Genomic DNA, 27,839 nt, shown 5'->3' with positions numbered 1-27,839 from the left:
CTTTTTGGCTGTTACTAATACACTGTTATGAATATCCAGGTACAAGTTTTTGTGTTGACATATGTTTTTATTTCTCTTAGGAGGCAAATTGCTGGATCATATGGTAACTCTATGTTTAACAGTTTGGAAAACAGGTTGTCTTCCAAACCAGCTGCAACACTTTACTTTCCCACCAACAGTGTATGAAGGTTCAAATTTCTCCACATTTTTGTCACACTTGCTATTGTCTTTTGGATTATAGCTATCCTGTGGGTGTGAAGTGGTATTTTATTATGGTTTTGGTTTTCATTTCCATAATGGTTAATTATGGTGAACTCCTTTTCATGTGTGTATTGCCTATTTGTACATCTTTTTTTTGGAGAACTGTCTATATCCTTTGCTCATTTTTTAAAACTTTGAGAATACTTAAATATATATTGGTCATTCAGGTTTCCTCTTTTGGGACTTTGTCACTTGTATCATATTGTGTTGTGTTCTGGTACTTATACAGTATCAATTGCATATAGATTGCCTTTCTTCTTATTAATTATAGGAGTTCTTTATGGTAGATATATATCTTTGCACATTTGTAGCTTGAATTTTCACTACTTTGTGATCTTCTGATAAAAAGATCTTAAATTTAATGTAGTTCGATTATCAATCTTTTCTGTTACGGTTTGCACTTTTTGAATCTTGTTTAAGAAATCTGTCCCTGTTTCCTTCATGAAAGGGAGGCAGTGTTAGTGTAGTGGTTTAAAATGGGTACTCAAGAGGCAGATTACCTGAGTACAAATCACAGCTGTTTTACTTTGTGGTACTGTGGCCTGGGACAATTTAGTTAATCTCTTTTGCCTCAGTTTCCTCATCTATAAAATGGGAATGATATTAATAGTACCTACTCACAGGGTTGTTATGAGGACTAAATGAATCAGGATACATAAAATGCTTAAAACTGTACTGGGCACAAGATAAGCAACAAGTAAGTGTTATTACTGTCTGCATCTTTATTCTACCTGACCTGATTTTTTTTGTATGCCGTGACATAGAAAACTAATCAGGTTTTTGTTCCATAGAGATAGCCAATTATTGAAGCACTGTTTATTGAATAACCTGTTCTACATCACTTTGTTTATGTTTCAAGTTGGTCTGTCCCACAGCTCTCCATTCTATTCCATTGGCCTATTTGTCTACTCCTGTCTCTTGATAACCGTATTATAACTTTAATATATCTTGCTTGCTGGTCGGGCAAATTCCTCTACCTTTTTATTTAACTTCAAAATTATCTTTTTTTAAAAAATTATTTATTTATTTGGCTGCACTGGGTATTAATTGCGGCATGTGGGATCTTTAGTTGAGGCATGTGGGACCCAGTTCCCTAACCAGGGATCGAACCCAGGCCCCATGCATTGGGAGTGTGGAGTCTTAACCACTGGATCACCAGCGAAGTCCCCCAAATTATCTTAACTATTCTTAGATCTTTGCTCTTAAGTATGAATTTGAGGATTACTTTGTCAAATTCCATAAAATCTCTGTGGGTATTTTGATTTGAATTGCACTGAACCTCTGGATTAATTTTAGTGGAACTGACAGCTTTATGGTGTCTCTCACTACCAATGAGAGCATAAATGAAAGCTCTCGCAAAATATGTTTCCTCATATAATTCACTTTCAGACAGGATTCTTGCACATATATGTCTAGCTGACAAAACTAAAGTCAAATGATGATGTCTTAGCTATAAGAGAAGCTGAAAATATGAGTCCTGCCTCCTACTTTTGGGAGGAGAGATGGACAGCTACATAAATATGATGAAGGTGTGCTATATATTTATCCCACTATATAATTTTTTTAAATAAATTTATTTACTTATTTATTTATTTTTGGCTGCATTGGGTCTTCGTTGCTGCATGTGGGCTTTCTCTAGTTGCGGGCGGGTGGGGGCTACTCTTCCCTGTGGCGCGTGGGCTTCTCATTGCGGTGGCTTCTCTTTCTTGCAGAGCACAGGCTCTAGGCACTTGGGCTTCAGTAGTTGTGGCTCGCAGGCTCTAGAGCGCAGGCTCAGTAGTTGTGGTGCATGGGCTTAGTTGCTCTGAGGCATGTGGGATTTTCCTCGAACCTGTGCCCCCTGCATTGGAAAGCAGATTCTTAACCACTGTGCCACCAGGGAAGTCCCTGATTCTGATTTTAAAGGAAATAATTCTTTCTTACATTTAACCATTAGGTATAATATTATGAATCTTTGCTACATAACCTTTATCTGTTTAGGAGTTTCCTTTCATTTTTATTATGCTATAATTGACATAATGGTATACTACTTCCAGGTGTATAAGGTAATGACTCAGTATTTGTATATATTGTGAAATGGTCACCAAAAAGTTGCTAAGAGTAGGCCTGAAAAGTTCTCATCACAAGAAAAAACAATTTTTGTAACTATCTATGGTGATGGATGTTAACTAGATGTTGCACATTTTTGATTGGATAATTTATCTTTCTGATTATTGAGTTATAATAGTTCTTTACATATACTAGATTTTTTTCCCTTGTACTTCTGCACTTTTGGTATTCAAAACCAGTTTTTGGCAGTATTTATCAGTTTTTCATCAAATCATATTAGATATGTGATTTGCAAAAAATATCTCCCATTCTGTGGGCTGTCTTTTCACTTTCTTAACAGTGTCCTTTGAAGCACAGGTTCTAAAATTTAGTGGTGTTCAGTTTCTCTCTTGTTGTCATTGTTGTTGTTGCTTTTGCTTTTGCTGTTGTATCTAAGAAACCATTGCCTAATTCCAGGTTATCAAGACGCATGCCTATGTTTTTCTCTAACAGTTTTATAGTTTTAGATCTTACATTTAGGTCTTTAAATGTGAGTTAATTTTTGTGTATATGGTGTGAGGTAGGGGTCCAACTTCGTTCGTTTGCATGTAGATAACCAGTTGACCTAGCACCATTTGTTGAAAAGACTATTTTATTTTCCTCTAATTGTCTTGGTACCCTTTAAAAAATTCAATTGCCCTTAAATGCGAGGCTTTATTCTGCCTGTATCACACTCTCTTGGTTACTGTAGCTTTGTAATAAGTTTGTAATTAGCTGGTTTGAGTCCTCCAACTTTGTTTTTTGTGTTTTTTTGTTTTTTAAAGATTGTTTTGGCTATTCTGGATCCCTTGAATTTTGACATATACTTTACTATCAGCTTGCCAATTTCTACAAAGAAGCCAGTTGGTAATTTGATATCAATCTGTAGAACAATTTGGGGAGTGTTGACATCTTATTAAGTCTTCTGATCCATGAACATGAGATGTCATTTCATGTGTTCAGGTCTTTAATTTCTTTCAAACTGCAAATATTTTTTTAAGTTGCATAGCAAGTTAGCTAAAAAAGTACATGACTTTTGGGGACTGCTTAGCAGCTATAACTCTTCCTTTTATTTTTATAGAGATAAAAATCATTATTAATGTGTTGACATTAAAAGCATTTATAAAGAAGTATGTATTAAAACAATATCCATTGCATTAAATAATTTCTGAAATAGGAGGGACAAGTAAGTAAAAACATTTCAGTTAATATATAAACTGAGGAAGTATAATGAAAAGTGCTTGAAACTAAAAGTCAGGAAATGGAAGCGTTTTCTAGCTCTGCACCTAACTAGGCATATAACCTTGGGGAAATTACTTTATCTCTCTAGGACTGTTCCTCACATTTAAAACGATATTATAATTTTTCCTAAACGGAAAGTCATGGGTTTATGCAGCCAATCTAAATATGGCATGCAAATGTGTACTTATTTTTAGCCTAAATCTTGAGGATTAATGTTTATAGAATTGTTTAGAGTTTAGATCTTCAACATTCTCACCCACCGTTCCCCCATCTACATTTTTCTTATCCAAATCCAGTTGTTTTTGGAAGTATTTACATATGATTTTAAACCAAGCACTAATATTATTCCCTATCTTAGAAGCATAAAGGAGAAAATATGTATAAAAGATTTTTACTTGCTGCAGATTAAATTAGAGGAGGATTTATATGGGGCTTAAATACCTATAATAAGTATAAAATAGAATTATGAGCAAAATTGTGGCTATGATTCATCCTTAAAATAACCAGGAAATGGATGCCATCTGTTCTAGTCAGAAGTTTAATGATAATAAGTATACTTAAAACATCCAGTACAGGGGCTTCCCTGGTGGCCTAGTGGTTAAGAATCCTCCTGCCACTGTAGGGGACACGGGTTCAAGCCCTGGTCTGGGAAGGTCCCACATGCCACGGAGCAACTAAGCCAATGCACCACAACTACTGAGCCTGCGAGCCACAACTACTGAGCCCACGTGCCACAACTACTGAAGCCTGAGCGCCTAGAGCCCGTGCTCTGCAACAAGAGAAGCCACTGCAATGAGAAGCCCGCGCACAAGGAAGAGTAGCTCCCGCTCACTGCAACTAGAGAAAGCCCGTCTGCAGCAGCAATGAAGACCCAATGCAAACAACAACAAAAAAATCCAGTACAGTAAATAGAATAAAAAGTGTGGGCCAATATGTGTATTATATATTTAAACCTTTCTTTTTTTAGTGTTTTAAAGTAGCATAGCATAAAAATCTTTGAGCTTACAAAACTTTTTAAAAAAGTGAAGTATAGTTTATTTATAATAGTGTATTAGTTTCAGGTGTACAGCATACCCATTCAGGATTTTTGCAGATTATATTCCATTATAGGTTGTTACAAGATATTGGGTATAACTCCCTATGCTATACAGTAAATCCTTGTTGCTTATCTGTTTTACGCATAGTAGTTTGTACCTGTTAGTCCCATACCCTAATTTGTCCCGCCCTCTCTCTGATAGCCATAAGTTTGTTTTCCATGTCTGTGAGTCTTTTTCTGTTTTGTATATACATTCACATTTTTTAGATTCCACAGAAGCTTAAGAAACTTTTAATGTACAAATTTTCTCAGCATCCCCTGACCTCCAATGCTCTGAGGTACAGGTAGGTATCTTCTATGTGAGATCCATGTACTCAGGAATCAGAACCGGTTTTTTATTGGCTTTTGAAGCTAATACTCAATAGCACCATCTACTGTTAACACAGTGAAATTTAATAATAGTGGAAAGAATAACAGATTCTTGTATCTTCATACTGGAATGAATACAAGAAATCTTCTAGTCCCAACTTCATAAGCTTACAGATAAAGAATGTGAGGTTCACAAGACAAGTAACTTGTTAAAAGTCACAGATTTCTTGCTAAAACTGTATTACAAGCTATTGCAAGCTAAAATTTCTGTAGATGATTTCAAAGCGAGGAAACATATGGAAAAACAATTTATCCTAGTGATCAAGTCTCTAGGATTAAGAACCGAGCTGGTTCTGCTCCAGTGCTATCTTTGGCCAAGTTAATTAATTGCTCTGTGCTTCAGGTGCTACATCTGAAAACTGGCAACACATGTGCTTCTCAGGGTTTGTGTGAGAAGCAGAATATATATGTAGTAGACATATATGTGAAGTGCCATGCTTGATATATGGTGAACAATAATGGTGATATTATTTTTATTCACAAGTGGTGGAGTGGTTTTGAATTCAGACTTCTTTGACTTCAGTGTCTGTATTCTTGACCACACCAGACATCAGAAGAGACTAGCAGTATCACACATGCAAAATAAAACAATCCATGAATGTTTGATAACACCGTATTTCAAAATTGGCATAGCATATGTTTTATGGGATTCTTTGATTCTGGGGAGAGTAGTAAGCTGGGCCTTATTTTCAATACTTGGAAAAGAGGTCCTTAGTTGCTTGTGTTATTACTATTTTGTCCAGCAAGCTTCCTCTCTTTAAGTGATAGACCCTGTCTGCTTGGCCTTGAGGGTGGGCACATGGCCAAGGCCTGGCCAACCATAACACTTCATGTTTCCTGGACAGAGTAAATGGTTCAGAGGACAAGTGATGCAAAAAGGGTCATTGTCCAGAGGAGTCAGAGAAATGAAAGACGTGTGATATCTTAGACCTCAGGCAAATATCGATACATCCTGCAAGGTACCTCATTCCTAATGAAGTGGGGTGGAGACCGTTGACTGTCATCCCATATTCATTCTCCTCTTCATCTAGCAACAGAACCCTCAAGCCTACATTTTCCAGTCTCCTTTGGACACACTGGGGCCAGTGGGATGTGAGTGAAATTGCTGAATGCCATTTCTACAATTTGATCTGAAACCATCAGTCATGTACGTTTCCATTCTCTTTTCCCCATTCATGTAGGCTGAAAAGCAAATGTGGCAGTGACTCAGCTTTAATCTTTAGGGGAAGACAATACCTTAGAAGTTGAATATGTTAGATAGTTTAGGATAAACTAGAAGAGAAATAGTGTTTTACAGTGCTGTCACTTACTGGAAACAGTGCATGCATGTGGTGTTAGATTGTAAAGGCAATGCATAAGACGAAAATCCATTTAGGCATAGTCATAAAAAGGAAGGACGTGCTGATTCATGCTACGATATGGATGAAACTTGAAAGTTATGCTAAGTGAAAGAAATCAGACACAGAAGGCCATATATTGTATGATTCCATTTACATGAAATGTCCAGAATAAGTAAATCCATAGAGACAGAAAGTAGATTAGTGATTGCCAGGGGCTAGAGGGGGTGTTGTGGTGCAGACTGACTGCTAGGGGGCACCAGGCTTCTTTTTGGGGTGATGAAAATGTTCTGGAATTAGCAGTAATGATTGTGCAACTTTCTGAATACAGTAAAACCCACTGAACTGTACACTTTAAAGGAGTGAATTTTATGGTATGTGAATTATACCTCCAAAAATCCATTTAGGCTAAATTACCCTTGAAAGTCCTTCTCACAGAGCCTAATACAGCTAGTTTTACCTTCAATGTAAAAAATAAATTGCCTTTTTAACTTTGAGTTGAGTACTAAAGTAGTATGCTTGCATTAAGGAGCCCTGTTACCAAAAAATATATCTTATAACTTGAGTCACGCTCTGTTGTGTGAGATTCTTACATTATAAAGGGTAAGGGATATATTAGAGGTATTCAAAAGGTAATATGTATACCCCTGGGGATAAAAGAAGGCTTTCCAAGAGGTCCTCAGGCACAGCCAGTTTTAAGGAAATGAATTTCCAGATCCTCAACTCCCACGTGTTATCTTTTCTAGATTGATCTGTGGCTAAGTTGTCATGTCATTATGTCCTATTGTCCTTTCCTACCCCCCATTTTTCAATTTATAGGAGAAAGGCATACTCACCTGTAATAAATTCTTACCAGGGTAGAAACTTCAGGGTGCCAATCAGACAATTTGAGATACTCTTGTTTGGGGAAGCCTCCTTTAAATCAAGGACCATAAAGCCATGATGTTGGCTTTATGGGTGTTGCATTTTTTTTCCTTGTCTTATATTTTTGTCATTTAATTCAGAAGGAGCTGAATAATATTATAGTAAAATTCCTTTCATTCACTTCTACATATTTAGAGGAAAAAATCTATAAAAATGAAAGTTAGGAATAGAAGTTCAGGTCTCTATTCGGCACATAATTACTGGATTCCCACACCTCCATCACTATAAAGTAAATACTCTAGCAGACTGTAAAAAGAAGGCGGCAGCGGATGAACGGGTCGGAGGTTGGGCACATCCTTTCCGTGAGACCCACAAAAACGCAGTAGTTTCTCTTACACTCGGGCTAACTGCAGCGCCCACAACGGCACACATTTCTGTTCACTGGTTGAGTTCACATGCATGGCAGTCCTTTCTAAAAGCTTTCTGAAAGCATGGTTGTGTTTAAATGATAAGTGGCCTGTTTAGGCCGGCTCCAGCGAAACACCCAAACACCCGGCGGGCAGCACGCTCTCTCCGCTGAGCGGGTGCCCCCAGTCGCTCCACTAGGAGCGTGGGAAGGGCAGGGCGGGCGAGCAGAAAGCTCGAACAGCCACATGGTTTACCTACCGTTTCCCAGGAGGGTCGAGTGGGCGTGGAAGACGAACGGGTGCCTGCACCACTGTAACAGCACAGACCACGAGCTTCGGCCTACCGACCCTTACGTCACACCTTGCTGGGCTTTGCCAAGGACGTGCGCGAGAACCAGACCAACCCCCGCGTGCCTCCGCGCCTGGCTCCGCCCACCGCGCTCGTAGCCCCGCCCCAACCCTGCCCAGTAGGGGGGGCCCACCCGTCGCACTTCCGGCGCCAGCCTCCAGACCGGCCTCGGTCGCTTTTTGCTTCCCTCTCCCTGGCTTTCTTCCCCCGCCCCCATCTTTTTTAACACTGTCACGTGAGGGGCGAGCGCGGGGGCTGCTGGGATAAGTACGCCGGTGGGTCAGGGTTCGGCCCCAACATGGCGGTTCCTGTCGGGCGGCGACCAACGCTTTGCCGTCGGGAGGATTAACTGGCGATTGTTGGCGTCTCCACCTGTCAGGGTGGAATGCAAGGACGCCGGGGCGAGCGCTGAGGAGCGGCGGTGACGGCGAGGGGTCGGTGGCGGGTGCCCCGGGAGCCGAGGCGGCGGCGTCTGTTCTGTTGGTCTCAAGGCTTCAGTGTCGGGCCCCGCCCGGCCGAGCCGGGCCGGGCCAGGCCGGCGGGCGGCGGCAGTAGCTGCTGCAGCCGCAGGATCAGCCTCTGAGAGTGGGCCGGAGGGCGGGCGCCGCTGCTGCCTCTGCCGCGGTGATGGCCCAGTGTGTACAATCAGTGCAGGAGCTCATCCCGGACTCCTTCGTCCCCTGTGTCGCCGCGCTGTGTAGCGACGAAGCCGAGCGGCTCACTCGACTCAATCACCTTAGCTTCGCGGAGTTGCTTAAGCCCTTCTCTCGCCTCACTTCTGAGGGTATGTGGTCTCCCCTTTCCACTGAGCTCCCGCAAAGCTGGGGCCGGGAGAGGGAAGTTGGGGGCGGGCAGGGAAGAGAAGGGCGGTGTTTACATCCCGGAGCCGGTAGAGTGGCGTTGGGCTGGGCCCCCGCGGTGTCTCCGGTGGCCGCAGGAGGAGGGGCCGTGAGGTGGTCTAGACATCATGGTCCTCATCTCCAGTTTTTCTAGGCACTTCCCCGACCAGCCACACTGTTAGGTAATTAAAAATGTGAGTCCCAGAGAAGGGCATTGAGACTGTTCTCAGCCGCCACAGGGAGGGAATTAGGAAGTTGCAAGGCAGGGCAGGGTAAGAAGATGCTCCCTGTTAGACCGATTAGGTCTTAGGGGGAAGACGACGAATCATTTTCCCCTGGGAGTTAAACCGGGCTTTCAGAGTTGTCTTGAGTATTATATTCTTTAGCAGTGAGGTGCATCCCCTTCAAGCGTTCTGTTCAGTTATTTTACTTTTTTCTTTTGAGAATTCAAACATTTCCTTAGGTATCCAGTATTTTACTTAATCTCTCAAGAAAATAAAAAGAATTATAAAATTAATGAAACTTGCAGCAGCCTTTTTTTGCCTAATGGACGAGGAAATAAGGACAAGTTGTAGTTAATTTAATCGAGATAGTTGGAGTTATGATTTATAGAGATGGAAAAGTCCTGAATTTTTTTTTCAGTTAAAAGTTTAATCAACGGGAGAAATATCTTTTATAGAAGAGCTGCCTGTTTTCTCCAGCTTTAGATTCTTTATTAGGGAAAAGTAAGTGTAATAATAGTCAAGTGTGGTTTAACCAATATCTTTACCTGTACTTTGCAAACAGAACATAGTAAAGTATAGGGAAAGTTCTGTGTTAAGAACTTTAAAATAAAAAGGTTCTATAATAAAGCTGTGTCAAGCCAACGACCATGGTTTTTTGGTTATGACTTCACACAAAAAAATGCTGTGCCATAAATTTATTTATTTACATGCCACACGTGTGTATTCTTTGGGAGAATATCTCCATTGTAAGTTTGCTTTTGTATTTATTATTTTTTTAAAATAAATTTATTTATTTTTGGCTGTATCGGGTCTTCGTTGCTGTGCACGGGCTTTAAGTTGCAGCGAGCAGGGCCTACTCTTTGTTGCGGTGCGCCGGCTTCTCATTGCGGTGGCTTCTCTTGTAGAGCACAGGCTCTAGGCGTGCGGGCTTCAGTAGTTGTGGCTCGTGGGTTCAGTAGTTGTGGCTCACGGGCTCTAGAGCGCAGGCTGAGTGGTTGTGGCGCACGGACTTAGTTGCTCCGCGGCATGTGGGATCTTCCCGAGCCAGGGCTTGAACCCGTGTCCCTTGCATTGGCAGGCAGATTCTTAACCACTGTGCCACCAGGGAAGCCCTCACTTTTGTATTTAAAGGAGAGAGAGAGAGAGCTATCCAATAAAGCAAAGATTGGGAACTTGGATTTTCTTCAGCATGTACTTTAGCCATCCATCTCACCTCCTCCAGTATTGTCCTAAGTCAATAAAAACAATAAAGCGCGCTACATTCTTAAATTCTTAAAAGACAAAACAGTGCGTTTGATTTTGAGCTGTGTGCTCTTTTCTGCTTTGCTAATAAAGAATAATAATGCAAACACCTATACCTACTTACGTAGCATTTGTCTTTGAGTCCTCCTTGAGTCCTATGAGGTAGATACCGTTAATGCCATTTTAAATTTGAGGACGTTGAGGCCCAGAGATGTTAACTTGTCCAGTCTTACAGGTGGGAAAGATTTAAAAACAGGCAATTTGATTCAAGACAAGGTGTTCTTAATCAAGTCGTCTTATCTGCTGGTAATATTTAGAATCACCTATTCACACAACGGAGCAGTGCTGTCCAGTAGTAAAATAATGTGAATCACATGTATAACTTTTATTTAGTAGTCACATTTAAAAAGGTGAAAAGAAATGGGTGAAAGCAGTTTAAGTAATATCTTATTTAACCCAATATTTCCAAAATGTTGCCATTTCAACATGTAGTAAATATACAACAATCTTAATGAGCTATTTTACATTTTTTTTATTGCTAAGTCTTTGAAACTTGGTGTGCATTTTACACTTATATTACATCTCAGTTTGGACTAGATATGTTTCAAGTACTCAGTAGACACATGTGGCTGGTGCCTCCTGTATTGGACAGTGCAGTGAATAGAGGCAGAAATCAGTACTCTGCTTTCCTTGTGTAGACTGCAAAAGATTTAAGGAAGGAGTATAGTGAGTTGGACTTTAATAGGTCGACGGTTGGTGGAAAAGAAGAGGGTGGGCATTCCCTGTCGAAGACAGGGATGAGGTTAGAATGGTATGGGCAAAGGTATAAATTATGATTCAATGGTTGGGGGGAACAGTGGGAGAAGTCCCTATTGAGTACAGGATAGTAAGGGAAAATACCTAGATAAGGAAGGATCTTGAATTCTAGGAAAGGAATTTTTGATTTCATATCTAATGGTAAATATGTGGCACTCACAGATTTCTTAAGCAAGGGTATGGAGTTTTGGGGGAGTTGGTGTGGTTTATAAGCAATTGAGTTAAAAAATTTTTTTTTTTAGTACAGTAAAGTTTTGTGTGCTACGTTAAAACAAAAGATACCATTATTTTATTTTTCAAAATATGTTCTGTAGTACACCAGTTGTATGTTTCCTGGAAAAATTTTGTGGTCAAATAAGTTTGCTTAATAGCATATGGAGAGTTCTGGGAACACTTGCTGTAAAGAGACCTTTTAAAAACTTAATCCAGTATTTCCCAAATTTATTTGAACATGGAGTTGATTTTTCAGACAGCTATCTTGAGCAACCAGTAATCCATGGGCAGCACAGTGGGGAATGTTGCTCCATAGTACAGTATTCAAGAAACTATATTTATATGGTAGTCTATAAAAGTAAGGTAATGGTAGAGCTGAATTTCTCCCTGAAATTGAGATGTTATATGATACATAACATCACCTTTTGTGACATTATAATCTTAATGAAGCCTTGATAATAATTATTTAATTCTGAACCTCTGGATTTTTTGTGTGTGATTTAAGAGCATTTCTCAGTCATTCTTAGCTTTTGCCTTTCTCTTTACTAAGTTGGTTTTGTGCTACTCCAGTATATTACTTATCTATTGTTGTGTAACAAATTACCCCCAAACTTAGCACCTTAAAACAAAAGCATTTATTATCTCTCAGTTTCTCAGGAATCTGGGAGTGGCTTAGCTGGACAGTTCTCTCTTGAGGTTACAGTGGAGCTGTTAGCAGGGACTGTGGTCATCTAGGGCTGGAGGATCCGCTTCCAAGCTCACTCATATGGTTGGCAAGTCTCACTTCCTCACTGGATGCTGGCCTGAGACCTCAATTCTCTGCCATGTGGGCTTCTCCATAGGTTCCCTGAGTGTCCCCATGACATAGCAGTTAGCTTATCCCAGAGGGAGTGATCAGAACCAAGATGGAGGCTGAACCCTGTTTTTAAAAATATAAATATATTTATTTATTTATGGCTGCGTTGGGTCTTCGTTGCTGCACGCGGGCTTTCTTTAGTTGGGTTGAGCGGGGGCTACTCTTCGTTGCGGTGCACGGGCTTCTCATTGCGGTGGCTTCTCTTGTTGTGGAGCACGGGCTCTAGGCACGTGGGCTTCAGTAGTTGTGGCATGCGGGCTCAGTAGTTGTGGTACATGGGCTCAGTAGTTGTGGCTTACAGGCTCTAGAGCGCAGGCTCTGTAGTTGTGGCGCATGGGCTTAGTTGCTCCGCAGCATATGGGATCCTCCCGGACCAGGGCTCGAACCCGTGTCCCCTGCACTGGCAGACGTATTCTTAACCACTGTGCCACCAGGGGAGCCCTGAACTCATACAACCTTATCTCAGAAGTAGTATACCATTGTTTTTGCTGTGTTCCATTGGTCACACATACCAGTCCTGGGATGTGGGAGGGGACTCCACCAGAGTATATACCAGGAAATAACTGGGATCATTGGGTGCCATTTCAGAGTCTGGCTGCCACACATAATAACTAATTTCTGGATTATTAGTAAGATTACCCAATAACTAATAACGTAATAACTGGTTAACCCGTTCTGAATATAGGGCACAACTAGAATAACCTTTTTGTGTTAACACTTGCGGATACTAGAGTCAATTTAAAATTTTGAAAGAGGTTTAATACATACATGGCTACTTATGTTATTTGACAATTATGGATCAACCCTTCAAGGAAAGTACTTGTACAGTACACTCTAAAAATATCAGAAATGTACCATAGTATTTTTGTGTTTTTTGGTCTCTCTGTTTCATAGTTAGACCAGCTGAGAAGTTTCATTAGGGAGAGAGGCCTGCATATGTTTATTTAAATAATTTAGAAAACAATTACAGATGGATGCAGAGAATACAAGAAACATCCAGGTCCTCATTACCTAGAGCCAATGAAATCTTGTCTTATTTGCTTTGTATCTTTTCCTTTCCTTTAAAAAGAAACATTATAGATAGAGCTGAATTCACCTTTTTACCCTTCCTCAGTCCCATTTCTTTCCTTCTTTCATCATAGGTAATCATTATAATGGAATTTGCGTGTATACTTTCTGTACATATATTTAGTTTTGCAATACAAGTACACGTATTCATGCCACATATAGTATTTTAAAAAGATTTTTGTTTAATGTCTTTTAATTAAAGATTTAGAAGTCAACAGAACACACAGGAAATTTAGGAAGACAGTTTTTAACAGATGTAACTTTATTTAAAATGTAGGCGCGCTTGAGCTTAAAAGTTTGGTATAAAGTGTTTTCCATTGGTGAAAATAACGTCTGTTTTTAATGGGTAGGTACCCAAAGTCAGTTTTCCAAAAAGTGCCTCGTATTTGTATATGATCCATGATGTACTTGAAATAGAGTATGTTGTACATGCTGCCTCCATCTTAACTATACAGTCATGTGTCAGGCTTGTGCTGAGTGCTTTACACTTACTGTGTCTTCTAAGAGTATCTCACCTAAATCCTTCAAATAACCTTGTAAAGTACATTACTTTCTTTATATGTTATAGATGAAGAAATTGAGCATGGGAAAGTTTAAAAGTTGTTTAGGGTAACCCAGTTAATAAGTGGTGGGTTGGAATTTCAAATAAAGTCTGACTCCAAAAGTTGGGCCCTTAACCAATACAGTGGACTGCTTCTTATAGTACCATGGCAACTAATCATCTTGTCTTATTATATTTATGAGAAAAAATACGCTCACATTTCCTTCTGTGCACCGTGGACACTGTCTTGCTACAGTCGCCTGAGAACCTGTTCCTTGGCCTTGAAGCCCTGAACCACTGGTTATAAATCCCATAGACTGAGCCAAGGTAGAGAGGAGGCAGGAGGTACTGGGTTAGGAGAAGGGATCTGGGCATTGTTTTTTTTTTTTCCCTTTCTTTCTTTTTCATAGACTTTATTTGTTAGAGCAGTTTTAGGTTCACAGCAAGACTGAACAGAAAATACAGAGAGTTCTCATATACCTCCTGTTCCAGCACACGCACAGCCTCACCTCACTGTCAACATCCAGCACCAGAGCAGCATTGATTTTTATGATACTAGAATAGGGGCTGAGAATGGAGGCATTGCTATCGGAGAAGCAGAGGAAGCCTGCATGCAGCATTTAATTCCCTTTCTTCCCTTTTCCTGTTTTCAGTGTTGATACCATAGACCTCACACTGCCGTGGACCAGCCTTAGGGTGAGGTGAGAATTAGACATTTGGTATGGATGGTAGTTGGTCCCTGGCAACTCTAACATAAGAGGAAGGAAAGGACCTAGAGTAGAGTAGTTGTGAGCAGTAGCATTGTGGGAGAGGAAGGTTAGACTGTTTAGCTAGCCCTTTTGGTGTATAATGGAATGTTGTAAAGTCAGTTGTATTCTCGAAGACTGTTCCACTTGGAATTTCTGGTTTCCAAATTGAGCATCCTCTATAAACCATTAACCCAGTTTATTATTGTTGTAATAGTTGGCCTGTTATGCTTTGTATAGAAATAATTTCAAGGTTTTTTCTTTTTTCTTTTTAAGTTCATATGAGAGATCCCAATAATCAGCTTCACGTAATCAAAAACTTGAAGATAGCAGTAAGCAACATTATCACCCAACCACCTCAGCCTGGAGCCATTCGGAAGCTTTTGAATGATGTTGTTTCTGGCAGTCAGCCTGCAGAAGGATTAGTAGCAAATGTGATTACGGCAGGAGATTACGACCTCAACATCAGTGGTATGTAATAAGGTTTATCATTATTTTTAAAATGACGTTTTCTTTTTATTAGAAAAGGTAATTCTATAACTTGGAAATCATTCAACACTTAAGTGCTTGCTGAGTGCTAGAGCCTGGAAATACAATGTTGAAAAAAAAAGTCCTTGCTTTTAAGGAGGTTACAGTCAAGTAAGCGGGCAGCCATTCAAATAACTATGAATTATGTGATTTCACTTTACTTTTTCATAATGAAAAATTTTTTTTGTACTAATTGTAAAGTTAATACAAGCTCCTTGAGGGCAGGAACTTTGGCTCTTTATTTTATTCCTAGTATCTAAAGTAATACCTAGATCATAAGCATAATAAATATTTCTTGAATGAAAGAACTAACAGTAGATAAACTATTCTCTTGTGACATTAAGTAATACTGTGATTACATAAAAAGCATTAAGTTTATTATATTTTTTATCTTGCTTAGCGCTAAGTGGAGGAAATGTTTATAATATATAAATAAATATTTGATCTTAATCTGATTTGAATGATAAATGTTTTCATAATAGGCTTGGTAGGTAAAATTATGTAATACTCTGTAAAGTGAGTTAGCAGTGGTTGGTGTGACTCTTTTCCAGTATGAAAAAGACTTAATGGGGAGACATGGGATAGATTTTTAGAGGGGAAAGATTAAAAGTACATCATCTGGGAGTTCCCTGGCAGTCTAGTGGTTAGGGCAGTGCGCTTCCACTGCAGGGGAGCACAGGTTCGATCCAAGATCCTGCATGCTGCATAGTGCGGCCAAAAAAAAAAAAAAGAAGTACATCATCTAATTAGGATATTTTAGCAGCCTAATAAAATAATCTTAGATCAGTATAACTCATAATCTATTACTTTAACACCTCTTAATTGCATATTTAAAGATTTTTCCAAACATACAAAGAGAAATTAAGTGGCGTGTTTTAAATCCTCAAGTTAGTTGGTTGCACTTGTATGGTTAGAAGTATTTGTAGATTTATTTTGTTTAAATGTTTATAATTTTTCTTCTTTCTCTGTAATTTTAATTCCAGCAAGGCAAGTTAACTTAATAAGACTAAGTTTAGAAGATTATGGTTATCTTTGTAAATCAAAAGAATCCATTTTCAGGATACATATTTTAAGCAGTTCCTGGCATAACATGTTTTCAACATGAGGCAAAATTTGCAGATTTCTGGGAGAAAGCAGTGGAATTTGAACTATTTCTGTCATCAATGGAAAATTCATGTTGAGATGTGAAGGGCAATGAATCAAGGGCCAGAGTTATCCAGTAGTTAATTGGATAACTTGAATAAGTCACTTATTCAGAATCAGTTTTATTCTTTGAAAACAAGAGGAATTGGCTAGATTACGTCTTAAGGCCTCTTCTAGACCTTTAATCCCGTGATTCTATTTTATAGGGACTTTAATATTTTTATTATACATGTAACAAATATTTATTGATTTCCTACTGTATGCTTTGCATTGAGATCAGAGATGAATGAGATGCTATATATAACTTCATATATTAGTCATATATCTGGTCAATAATTGTAATACATTCGATTTTATAGTATCTTAAGATGACAATATGTTGTAATAGAGAGATGGCATATCCAATATGCCAAAGTGCTGAGGGGCACACAGAGAAGGATTAACTATCATATTTTAAAAAAATTATCTTTTTCTATACTGAAAATATTTTCCTAACCTCCAAAGCTTATATACCTTTAACATAAAAAAAATTTAATTTATCAGAATGATATATACACAGAGACATAATGCTAAAAAGACTTGAGAGGAACGAGCAACAGTTGATCTGCTCTCTGCACCCCTGCCCCACCAACTCTTTTCTCTGGTATTCATTTTGTGTTTCTAAGTAATATTTTTATATGGCTATTTATGGCTTAATTAAAATTTTTATTTATTGATTTCTCATTATAATTGATGAAGATTTAGCTTAATTACTCTCCTTCCTCCATCTCCCTAATGCAGTTTTTATAATTTTTGATTAATACTCACTGTTTACAGTACTGTGACTGAGTATTCACTTCTTCACTGTTGAGCCGAATGTTGGGCTTTCAGTTCATTCTTATACAGCTCTTTTTTTTTTTTTTCAGTATTTAGTAATTGCCTTTTTAAAAACAACTTGCCCAGAGTTCTTTGTATTTTTTACTAGTCCCTCAGACTTCTAATAGCCTCTCACTCAGTAAGATTTTCCCCTTGACAGATTAATTTATGAGATAATCCATTTATTAAGATCTCCTTCCTGAAGTCTTCTCTCTTTCTATTCCAGGCATTCTCAATGGGGAATGATACCATTCCTCAATGGGGTGAAAATTTGGTACTTGGGGAGCAAAAATATTAGATATTATAATGGTTTGTGGCTCTCCAAAGGACCACAGTCTGTAAATGGATACACAGTATATCTAAGTATCTAAGAATATTTTTAAGTATTCTTTGGGGAGAATGATCAATTAGAAAAATGTCTAAAAAGGCTCATGGGGGGAGATAATGAAATAAAAGTTTCAAAACACTGTTCTACTCAGTCGTGGTCTGGTTGCTTTCCAAGGCCTGCTCCACTGCTGCCTTTCTGGAGATTTCTTTCCCTTTTCTGTAGCCTCTCATTCATATCTTTTTTGGTGTATTTTGTTGATTTGGTGAAGGATCTCCAGCGGTTTCCTGAGAAAAGTTGTGTGGAAGGTAAAATTTTTGAGGAATGAATGTCTGAAAAGGATATTAGTAAATTGTTGTTGGCTTCTTTTAAGTCTTTTAAGTTTTCTTCTATCCTATGCTTTTTCTTTCATTTGTATTATTTTTCAGTTTGTTTTGTTCTCCTTTTCATGTTGGAAACTTTCCTTAAATGTCTGGTGAGCCTTTGGCATTATTTTCTATTTCAAATTGAGGTATTATAACCCTGATTGGGCATAAAAAAGTTTGTCATCTTGTGGACTTCTTTATTGGCTGGTAAGGCTGTGAATAGGCTTGAGAGTTGCCCAGTTTTTATTACTCACAGTTCTTTTTTTTTTTTGGCCGCACTGCGCAGAGTGCGGGATCTCAGTTCCGTGACCAGGGATTGAACCCACTCCCCCTGCATTGGAAGCTCGAAGTCTTAACCACTGGACCACCAAGGAAGTCCCTTCTCACTATGAATTATTTGGGGTCATTTAATTATCTTTAGAGAAAGATTCTCAAATCCAATGTCTGGTTGCCTGTATATTAGGGATTGGCATATTTATTTTTTTATAGTTTATTAAAGTTGTTTGGTATAGATAGTTTATAGGAACAATGTGGTCATGATTTAGTTGTGAGAAATTTTATCTAATTATATTACTTACATTCTCAGGTCCCTGCCAACATCTCCACATAAGGAAAGATTCAGTGCCATTTGCTTTTAAAAGTGGGTGGAGGCATTACTATAGCTGAACTCCTTAGGCAGATTTTAAAAAAGAATTCCAAGTGGTTAGGACAAACTACAGAAGAAAACAGTTTGTTCAAGTTCTTTCCCTGCTACTTAAGGCACCTCCCTTTAGCTTTATTTTTATGTTGGTCTTGAAGACTGGGAATGTGATATGAAGGACTGAATTCATTTTAATAAGATTCTGTTATAACAGAATACTTCTCTTTGGAGATATGAGAGTGGTTTTATCCATTGTAAATAAGATTAATTCTCTGTTTGTCTAGAAATACGCTTCTAGTTTTTACCATTAATGTGAGTCATCATACTTTTCATGCATTCTATTTATGAAATACATGTTAGATATTTACCTCATAAGCTTGGCTTAACAGTGCCACGTTTTCTCCATCAGATTGGTCAATTAAAGCTAGTGTTCCTTAGTACAGTAATTGGAAAGACACAATGATGGAATTGAAAGAATCTTCATTATATACAGTTATTTCCTGTGGTGGTCTGTTCCAGATTGTTTACACTCCACTCCTTGCCTATTATCTTTTTTTCCATTCAGCTACTGCTATTATTAGCATTTCTGTCTCATTTTTCTAAAACGGAGATAACTTTTATCTATCCTATCATCTACTGTCTATTGTGTTTACTTTTTTTTTAAGGCAATTAAAAATTTTTTTAAAAATTTTATTATTTGGCTGCATTGGGTCTTAGTTGCAGCACGTGGGATCTTCGTTGCAGCATGCAGGATCTTTTGTTGTGGTGTGCAGGCTCAGTAGTTGCGCTGCGTGGGCTTAGTTGCCCCACGACATGTGGTATCTTAGTTCCGCAACCAGGGATGGAACCTGCATCCCCTGCATTGGAAGGTGGATTCTTATCCACTGGACCACCAGGGAAGTCCCTATTGTGTTTACTCTTTTATTTTTAGATATAAATTTGCTTATTTATTTATTTATATTTGGCTGTGTTGAGTCTTTGTTGCTGCGTTCGGGCTTTCTCTAGTTGCGGCGAGCGGGGGTTACTCTTTGTTGCAGTGTGTGGGCTTCTTATTGCGGTGGCTTCTCTTGTTGTGGAGCACGGGCTCTAGGTGCGCGGGCTTCAGTAGTTGTGGTGCGCTGGCTCAGTAGTTGTGGTTCACAGGCTCTAGAGCGCAGGCTTAGTAGTTGTGGCGCACGGGCTTAGTTGCTCCGCGGCATGTGGGATCTTCCCAGACCAGGGCTCGAACCCGTGTCCCCTGCATTGTCAGGTGGATTCTTAACCACTGCGCCATCAGGGAAGCCGGACGTATAGCATTTTAGACTAACACTGTCTAATAGAAATATGTAAGCCATTTACATTATTTTCAGTGTTCTGTAGCTACAATAAAGAATGTAAAAAGGGGGCATTCCCTGGTGGTCCAGTGGTTAGGACTCTGTGCTTTCACTGCCGAGCACCCAGGTTCAATCCCTGGTAGGCAAACTAGATCCCACAAGCTGCGCATTGTGGCCGAAAAAAAAAAATGTAAAAAGAAACTGGTGAAACTAATTTTAATAATATATTTAATTTAATTCCAGTTTATATATATATATATACACACACACAAAAAAAATATTATCATTTCAAATGTAATAAGTGGAAAATTTTATTCTTTTTTTTATATTGTCTTAGAAATCTTATGTGTATTTTACACCTACAGCACACCTCAGTCAGACAAGCTACATTTCAGGTGCCCACTAGCCACATGTGGCTAGTGGCTACCTACTTTATTGGACTCTGATGACAATGGTGAAATTGATCATATACAGAAATCCCAGTCTATGAGTCTTCAGATGACAATATCCAGGACAATTTTCCTCAAGCTCAAGAACTGATGAGTGAACAATGTATTTCTAAGAACAAAAAGAAAATACAGTATTTTCATCCAGCTAATCACTAATTTAGCAGGAAAGACTTCACACAATATTTTGAGATGATAACCTAGACCATCCCATTTTGTTAAAGGACGTGACCGTATTCTTTCATCTTTTATGATCATAAGTTTGTGTAACAAAATTTACTTGATACAGTTTGTAAGTGGACAAATGCTGAAAGCAGGTATGTGTATGAAGGTAATCTGAAAGAATTAGATGATGTAGAAGTAAAAAATTTATTAGCTTGATCGTTCTGTTTGCTGTTTAGAAGTCTAAAGAATGAAAACGTTTTGCAGTGATGGAGCAAATAGAATGACCTTTTTCTTTTCAACGAATATGAGCCATCACATTTTTCCAAAATATTGCACCTTGACTATGCAAGTGCAAGAAGAACCAGAAGTAATGAGGAACTAGAAGTTGTTAGAGATGTGTTTGAATCTGGAATTGGTATTTACATGATGGATGTGTTGTAGGTTTGTGCATGATAGTTGATGAACAGTTAGTTGCATTCAAAAAACGTTGCCTAACTGAGGCATGTATCTTTAAAATGGGGAATATATGGAATACAATTTGAGTTTGCTTTACTAAAATCTATTAAAAAGTTTGTTATGGTTGTACTCTTAATTCTGTAAATAATTTGTAAAATGAATTAAAAATACAATAAAATATCAAGGGTCAGTTAGATCCAGATAGTAAATGCAGTGACTATTTTTCCTGATATACTGAGGGTTAAAAGGAATATAGTTTCAATAAAGGACAACCTGTTTTAAAAAGTCTTCTCCTGTGGTGTGTGAGAAATTTAATAATTGGGCATAAGTAATCATGACTCTCATCTCTTTAGAATACTTTGATTTTTGCTGATTTTTCTGAAAACACTTGATTAGAAATATTCTCTTCAAGGATAGTTCTCAAGGTTGTTGTTAAAATACAAGGTTAGTATTTCTTAGCTCTTCATATTATTTAAGATTATTTGATTTGCAAAATGCTCATAAATTTTATATGAGTTCTGGTTTTAGTTTGTTGGTGCTTTTGTAGTCTAAGATACTCTGAATTAAACCATATATTCTGATAATCACTGTGTTGTCAAGTATTTTTGACCTTGAAACTGTATTTTAAAGAATTAAATAATTATACAGCATCTAATTATCTGATTTCTTTTCCTTACTTGAATATTTTCATTCTGAAATATACTAAGTTTTGGTACTACTGTTTATTTAAAGTTATAATCTTAAGTGACAACATTGTGTGGAATTTGTAATATTTCTTAGTGCTATTTTGTTTAGTCTGAATGGTGGTTTTCCGGTACTTTCAACTTTTGTGAATGATTAGAAAGGGAAAATATGTGATTTACAGGTGACATTTATGTTTAGGGTAGTCAGTCTTTTTCACTGGCAGGTTTGGGATTTCTAGTGATAGTATTTGGTTTCAGTAGAAAGAGGACCAGAGTTGCTCTAGGTCTAGCTCACTGCTGGCAGCCCTTGTTAGGTATGTATTGGAACACTAGTAACTCTGTGTCTGAAGCTACTGGCACTAAGAAGGGAACAAAGAAGAAATGGGGAGAGAGAGAGGGCTGCATTTTATGAGTGTGAGTGGAGGATATAGAGCATTATGTTGTTTTTCAGCTCTTAGCTGCCTTCCTTACCCTTCTTACCAAGGGAAAAGTACATTCTGCATAGAGAAACTTGAACTGGTAGGATAACATGGTTGCTGTTTCAGTTCCAACCAAAGAACATGTAGAGATGGAAAGGAGTATGAACAAAATACCGATTTCATCCCAAAATAAGTACAAGAGAATTTTTAAGGGAACAGAATTGTCACTAAATGTTAGTCTTTTGTTAATATTAAAAAAAATTAATAAACTATTTTTTTTCTACTTTCTTCAAAAATGTCACTAGAAAAAGCAAAAAAGAAGGATGCCCTAGACTTATTGACATATAAGAAAAATAAAGGGAGACTTCTAGCCCTTCAAGGAAACATGTGGCTGAGGGAAAAACTTACCTCATCAACCTGAATGTGACCTACCTGAAGGATAAAACCCACTTCTGCCATATACATTTCGAAGATTTTCCTGTGCTCCTTATATTCTTTGTTGAGTACCGAGTGTTTTCTTGCACCAGTATTTAGAAAGTATTATTTCCGTTTAAGAACTCCTGCATGTGTGTACTTGCTATTTTTCTTTTTAATTTTAGTTATGTAGACATTTATATTGTTCCAAAGTCAAAACTGTGAAACAAGGTACATTTGCAGAGGTCTAGCTTCTGTTCAGGCCCTTCCCCTTTCTTATCTGTTCTTTCTTCTTTCTCTGACACATGATGGCATTTGTTGGTGGCATTTATCCTTCTGTTATTTCTCTTTGACAATATAAGCTAATACATATGTGGCTTTCTGTATCTTCTTCCCTTTCACAAAAATATATACTTCTCTGCTCTTGTCTTTTTTCACTTAATGTATTCTGGGAGCACTTCATAGTAATATATAGAGATTTTCCCCTTTCTCTTAAAGCTGCATAGTGCCTCCATTTAATGTCCCCCCTGACGGACATGTAGGTTTTCTAGTCTTTTATTCCAGATAGTGTTGCAAAGGATAGCTGTTTTGGAAGACCTAATTTGTTTATTCAGAACTCCCAAGCCCACCGTGAAACAAACCCCTTTTCATATGTCTACATTTTATATGTCTACATATGTCTACAACTTACTGTTATTTGTTAATTTGTTAATAATTTGTTAATGTTGCATCATTGAAGCAACAAACAGAAAAATAATCAAAGCTGATAAAGTCATTTCCCCCATCTGTGGAGATTCCTTCTTCTTTAAGCAAAATTTTCATTATCTAATCTTTATATTTTCTTGGCATTGGATTAAATGAAAGTTAATACTAATTTTCAAGTTAGAGACTAATTTTGATTCATTTGGGGGGAAGATATATTTACTGGTTGGTAAGAAAATTGCTTTCCTGTTTTAACAGACTAATCCTTGTCATTCATTCTCCGATTTTTGCCACTTTTCATATATATTGTACTGTTTCTGGGAATGTTTTTCCTCTTTTATAGCAATAAACATGAGATTTTTGTAATAGCCCTCCTAAACAATATGTGGATTATTCTCATAGGCATTTTTGCAATTAAAGTTTTTTTGTATATATGGCACCAGGCTGGATATGCTATTCGGTCCAAATGAATAGCTTTTTTTCTTCAACCTTCCCAGTCGTTTAATGTAGTATTATAATGTAAACAGAAAATATACTTGCTGTGTTTTCAGTGATTCTAAGAATAAGACAAAAAAGTACACAAGGTTTTATAGTCAGCATAAGTAAATAGGAATGGAGTATCCTTTTAGTAAAACTGTGATTTAGATAATCTGCTTAAACCTAATGAAATGACTAAGTTTAACTAAATTCAAATTTTTAACATTAGAATAGTTTTAATGTAAAATGCTTAGCATGGAGCAAGAGAGATTTGAAATTTTAAGAATCACATCATATACATGTATACAAAAAGTGAAAACACACGTCTTTGTATTTGATTATAAGGTAAGTATGCTTTGAGATTCCATTTAAAGAGGTTTAGTTGCTATCATACTCAAGTAATCAAATTATAAAGTAGGGTTTGGCAGCCTCACCACTGTTGACATTCTGAACAAATAATTCTTTGCTGGGGTCGGGGGGTGCTGTCTTGTTCTCCTCATTGTAGGCTGTACTGCATCATTCCATCATTCCTGACCTATTTCCCAGATGCCAGTAGCACCCCCTCCCTATCCCTAGTTGTGACAGCTCAGAGTATCTCCTGACATTGCCAAATGTTTCCTGGGGGTCACGATCACTCTTGGTTGAGAACCACTGTTCGGAAATAATACCATTTATGAAAAGGAGCTACTTATGACAACATGACTAGTGGCAGGGATACAAAACTTTAGTTCTAAAATCTGATTATTCATGTAGGTAATATTGAAAGCATTAGTAAGTAAGCTGTGGGATCATTGGGTAGGTTTAGGAATAGGTCAGTTTTATTTTTGCAAATATATATATTGCCATGTATGAATATATTTGTGTGTATGGCTTATACACATACATCACATATGCATCTTAAAGCAAAAGTGAAAAATGCTTGTGTATTGCTAGAAATGATGTTTCATATCTTTTAGAAAAATGGACTTGAAATTTTGTCTGTTGTAAACTGATTCTACTGAGGACTTTTAACTGGTTTATTTATTGTTAATTTTAGCTACTACTCCATGGTTTGAGTCTTACAGAGAGACCTTTCTTCAGTCGATGCCAGCATCAGATCATGAATTTCTGAACCACTATTTAGCATGTATCCTTTGACTTTTATGTTCTCTTAAAATCAAATGTTTTGGAAGTTATTAATCTCAGAAAGAGTTATATGAAGGCAAAATTGTTGAGAGGATATAGAGATGGAGAAATTATTTTTTATTGATGATGCTACAAGTTTTATTGCTTTCTTTGTTAAATGGCATCCTAGATACAAGACTGGTGTAACTAATTTTTGATTATAAAATAAGAATACTAAGGGCTTGGTTATTTTTCTTTATCACCCAACTTGAAAATTTCATGCTTAATATGTTTTTAAGCTATTTTAGAAAGAAAAAATGTAAACTGTCGGTGTTAACTGCTTTTGCTGATTGCCTCAAAATTAATCGCTTATGCAAAAGCTCATATTTAAAAACAGTTATCCATTTTTTTTAGTAATCTGTTTTATAGCTATTAACCTACTTTGACAGTTATGACTTTCATTTCCTTAATGCAGTTACAGTGAAAAGTTGGGATGGGATAGAATATGAGATCACAGTGAGATGGAATGGAGAGAAGCAAGATTCAGCAGAATTTTTCATTATGTTGATAGTTGCACAATTTTCATATTGTCCATTTTTTCATGGATTTCCTTATTACATATATAAATGATCTAAAAAGCTACCAACAAAATAGCTTTACTATTTAGAACCTTGAATTACTTAGAAATGTTGAAGAAATTATCAATGTTTTATGCTTGCAGGAAAACCTGTAAAATCAGATTTTTTTAGCTCAAAAAATATCTCCCTAAAGTTTATATTAATAGGATAATATTTATTATTAAGTGATAAGTGATAATTACCTTAATATGATTTACAAGGTATGTTGGTGACATCGTCTAGTGAAGCTGAACCTATGGAACAGTTTTCAAAGTTGTCACAAGAACAGCATCGAATTCAGCACAACAATGATTATTCCTACCCCAAGTGGTTTATACCAAATACACTTAAATATTATGTACTTTTACATGATGTAAGTGCAGGAGATGAACAGAGGTAAGCTTTTTTGATTTTTTAAATTTTAAATAATTTCCTGTTAAATGAGTTAATGTTGATTTGGACATGGCTTAAGTTTTTGATACATTTTTCATCCAAGAAAGTAAAAATTCATTAATAAAACATTTAACTATATCTCTTATTTGGAGTTATATTCAACAGCTACATCATTTTATGTTAGATTTCATATGCTTACCCAAAATTTTCTTTCAATGTATATCTCTCTTATTGTAATCTTTGTTCACAAGTGCTTGCCATTTTATACCTATAGGTCTTCACTGTTATTTCTTACTTTGTATAATATTATTTCTCATTTTTTCTCTTTTCTCCTTCCCAGTTTTCCTCTGACTTTTCACTTCCTGGCTTATAGGCACTGCTTTTTCCACTCTTCACTTTCTCATCGCTTTATATTTAGCCTTGATGTTTTTCACAGTATGAGAAACATCCAAGCACTTCTTTCTTATGTTCCCTTTAATGTTCATTATTAGTGATTTGCCATAGTCCTTTTATCTTTGGGATAAGAGAATAGATATCTTTAAAGATGAGTTCTTGAAAAATAAGATAATATTAAAACAATTTTACTTTTGTGGCTTTGCAGTTTATTTTGAATTTTGGTTCAAGATGTGGATCAAATTAATCTGTTGTTTCAAACTGTTACTCTGATATCTCAATGCTGTTTAGGATATGCAATTAAATAATTATTTCTTGCCCTTGTTATGAGCACAATCCATCGTTTTAAAATAAATTTTCCTCTCTAAGACCACAGAATTGTTCTGAGGGTTACAAATCTTTAGAATTTTTTTGACATCATAAACAATCTGTAGCTTATTGGATAAAGTGTACTATATAAATAGAAATAATTTGAACTGGCTATTAAAATTAGTTTCTATCATTTGAATATGGTATATATCTTCCACATTGGATGGTTATAACTAGGATATTTAAGTGATAATTGCAGTACTAGATCAGTGGTTCTTATGCTTAGCAGTGTCATTGGTAAAGCAAGTAGATGTTTAGTTTTTTGTACCTGAGTGTATATACATACACGTATACTTATATCTGTGTTTATACAAATTTATAACTATTTTATTTATCCAGCTTTCATTTTATAGTGTGTAATATGATTTAATTATTTGTTAGGCTTGTTATTTGTATAGTATTAGCTTCTGCATTTGAATGTGATATAGGATTATCCATGTGCTTTTTGGTTAAAAAAAAAAAAAAGCTATTTAAATTAGGTTAACTCTATGTACCAAAATTTCATTTTCCATCAGAATGTACTGTTTGATTCTTAGGCTGACTTATCATTTGAAGTATCTTGTCTGCCACTAACTAGCAAGTCTAGTTAACAAAAAGTAAGGAAATCAAGTGCTTTTTGTTGTATCTGAGATTAGCTCATGGATCCAGCTATTATAAATTTTGCAAGAAAAAGGGTGGATTTTTATATAATAAATATTTTGGCTGCTTTTCTTGCGTTTTCTCGTTTCTCTTCCTCTGAACTGTGTCCCTTTGGAGACAGCTAAGGGAAGGGTAAACTCTAGCAGTGAAAGATGAATTTTTGGGGGGTGCTATACTTTTTTATGTTAGCACTTACATTTTTTGATAAATGTTCTCTAAGACAGAATTTCGCAAAGTTGTATTTCCTGCAGACTAGTTCACATAGTTGAAAGAGTTTCTGATCTATAAGTTTGAAGCCACTCTTTGGAAATTCACAGTACATATTAGCAAATGGAAGGCTCTGAGGTGGTCTGCTGCAAAAGAAACTGGTTGGCTTGCTTACTGTAGTTCCCCAAACTAGCTTGACCACCAAAACTTTCTGTTTGACTAACATAAGAGTATCCTGCAAAATTTTATTCCATGACGCATACTTTGGTAATTGTGCTTTAAGGTGATAACCAAGCTAGCTAAATTTCAGTTAGGATCATGAACTTTTAGTTTTTTAAATTATTCTACCTCTAACTTTTTGTTCTTTTGGGGGGACTATTTTTTCATGGTTTTTGTATTATTTTAATACTATTATTGCCTAAGGTCTGCTCCCCATTGGCTACAAACTTTTCCATTTTTTATTTTAGAGCTGAATCAATTTATGAAGAAATGAAACAGAAATATGGAACTCAGGGTTGCTATTTACTTAAAATTAATTCTCGAACACCTAATCGAGCGTCAGATGAACAGATACCAGATCCTTGGAGTCAGTATCTCCAGAAAAATAGTATTCAAAACCAGGTATATGTAAAAAACAACAATGAAGCAA

At 37.0% G+C, this 27,839-nt stretch overlaps 1 protein-coding gene across 6 annotated transcripts in view; it reads left to right on the top strand.

The window, feature by feature from the left end:
* Positions 1-8,291: 8,291 nt before the first annotated feature.
* Positions 8,292-27,839, top strand: part of TRAPPC8 (trafficking protein particle complex subunit 8) — a 90,675-nt gene continuing 71,127 nt past the window's right edge. The window contains exons 1-6 of one of the 6 annotated variants that reach the window (XM_089895049.1): positions 14,902-15,008; positions 21,127-21,217; positions 22,181-22,373; positions 24,505-24,594; positions 25,411-25,585; positions 27,658-27,811. In XM_089895049.1, coding sequence (XP_089751175.1) covers positions 24,552-24,594; positions 25,411-25,585; positions 27,658-27,811 — 372 coding nt within the window. In that variant the 5' untranslated portion in view covers positions 14,902-15,008; positions 21,127-21,217; positions 22,181-22,373; positions 24,505-24,551. Of the gene's footprint in view, positions 8,777-14,813; positions 15,009-21,126; positions 21,218-22,180; positions 22,374-24,504; positions 24,595-25,410; positions 25,586-27,657; positions 27,812-27,839 lie in introns of those variants that run through there. The other 5 variants (XM_022586904.2, XM_022586905.2, XM_089895051.1 and 2 more) reach the window with 5 other exon arrangements.

The sequence above is a fragment of the Delphinapterus leucas genome, chromosome 14 (genome assembly GCF_059928025.1).
Source record: "Delphinapterus leucas isolate spDelLeu-1000000601 "Yukka" chromosome 14, BTC_Dleu_Yukka2, whole genome shotgun sequence".
Taxonomy (NCBI): Eukaryota; Metazoa; Chordata; class Mammalia; order Artiodactyla; family Monodontidae; genus Delphinapterus; species Delphinapterus leucas.
This window is presented reverse-complemented; position numbering and strand designations above follow the sequence as displayed.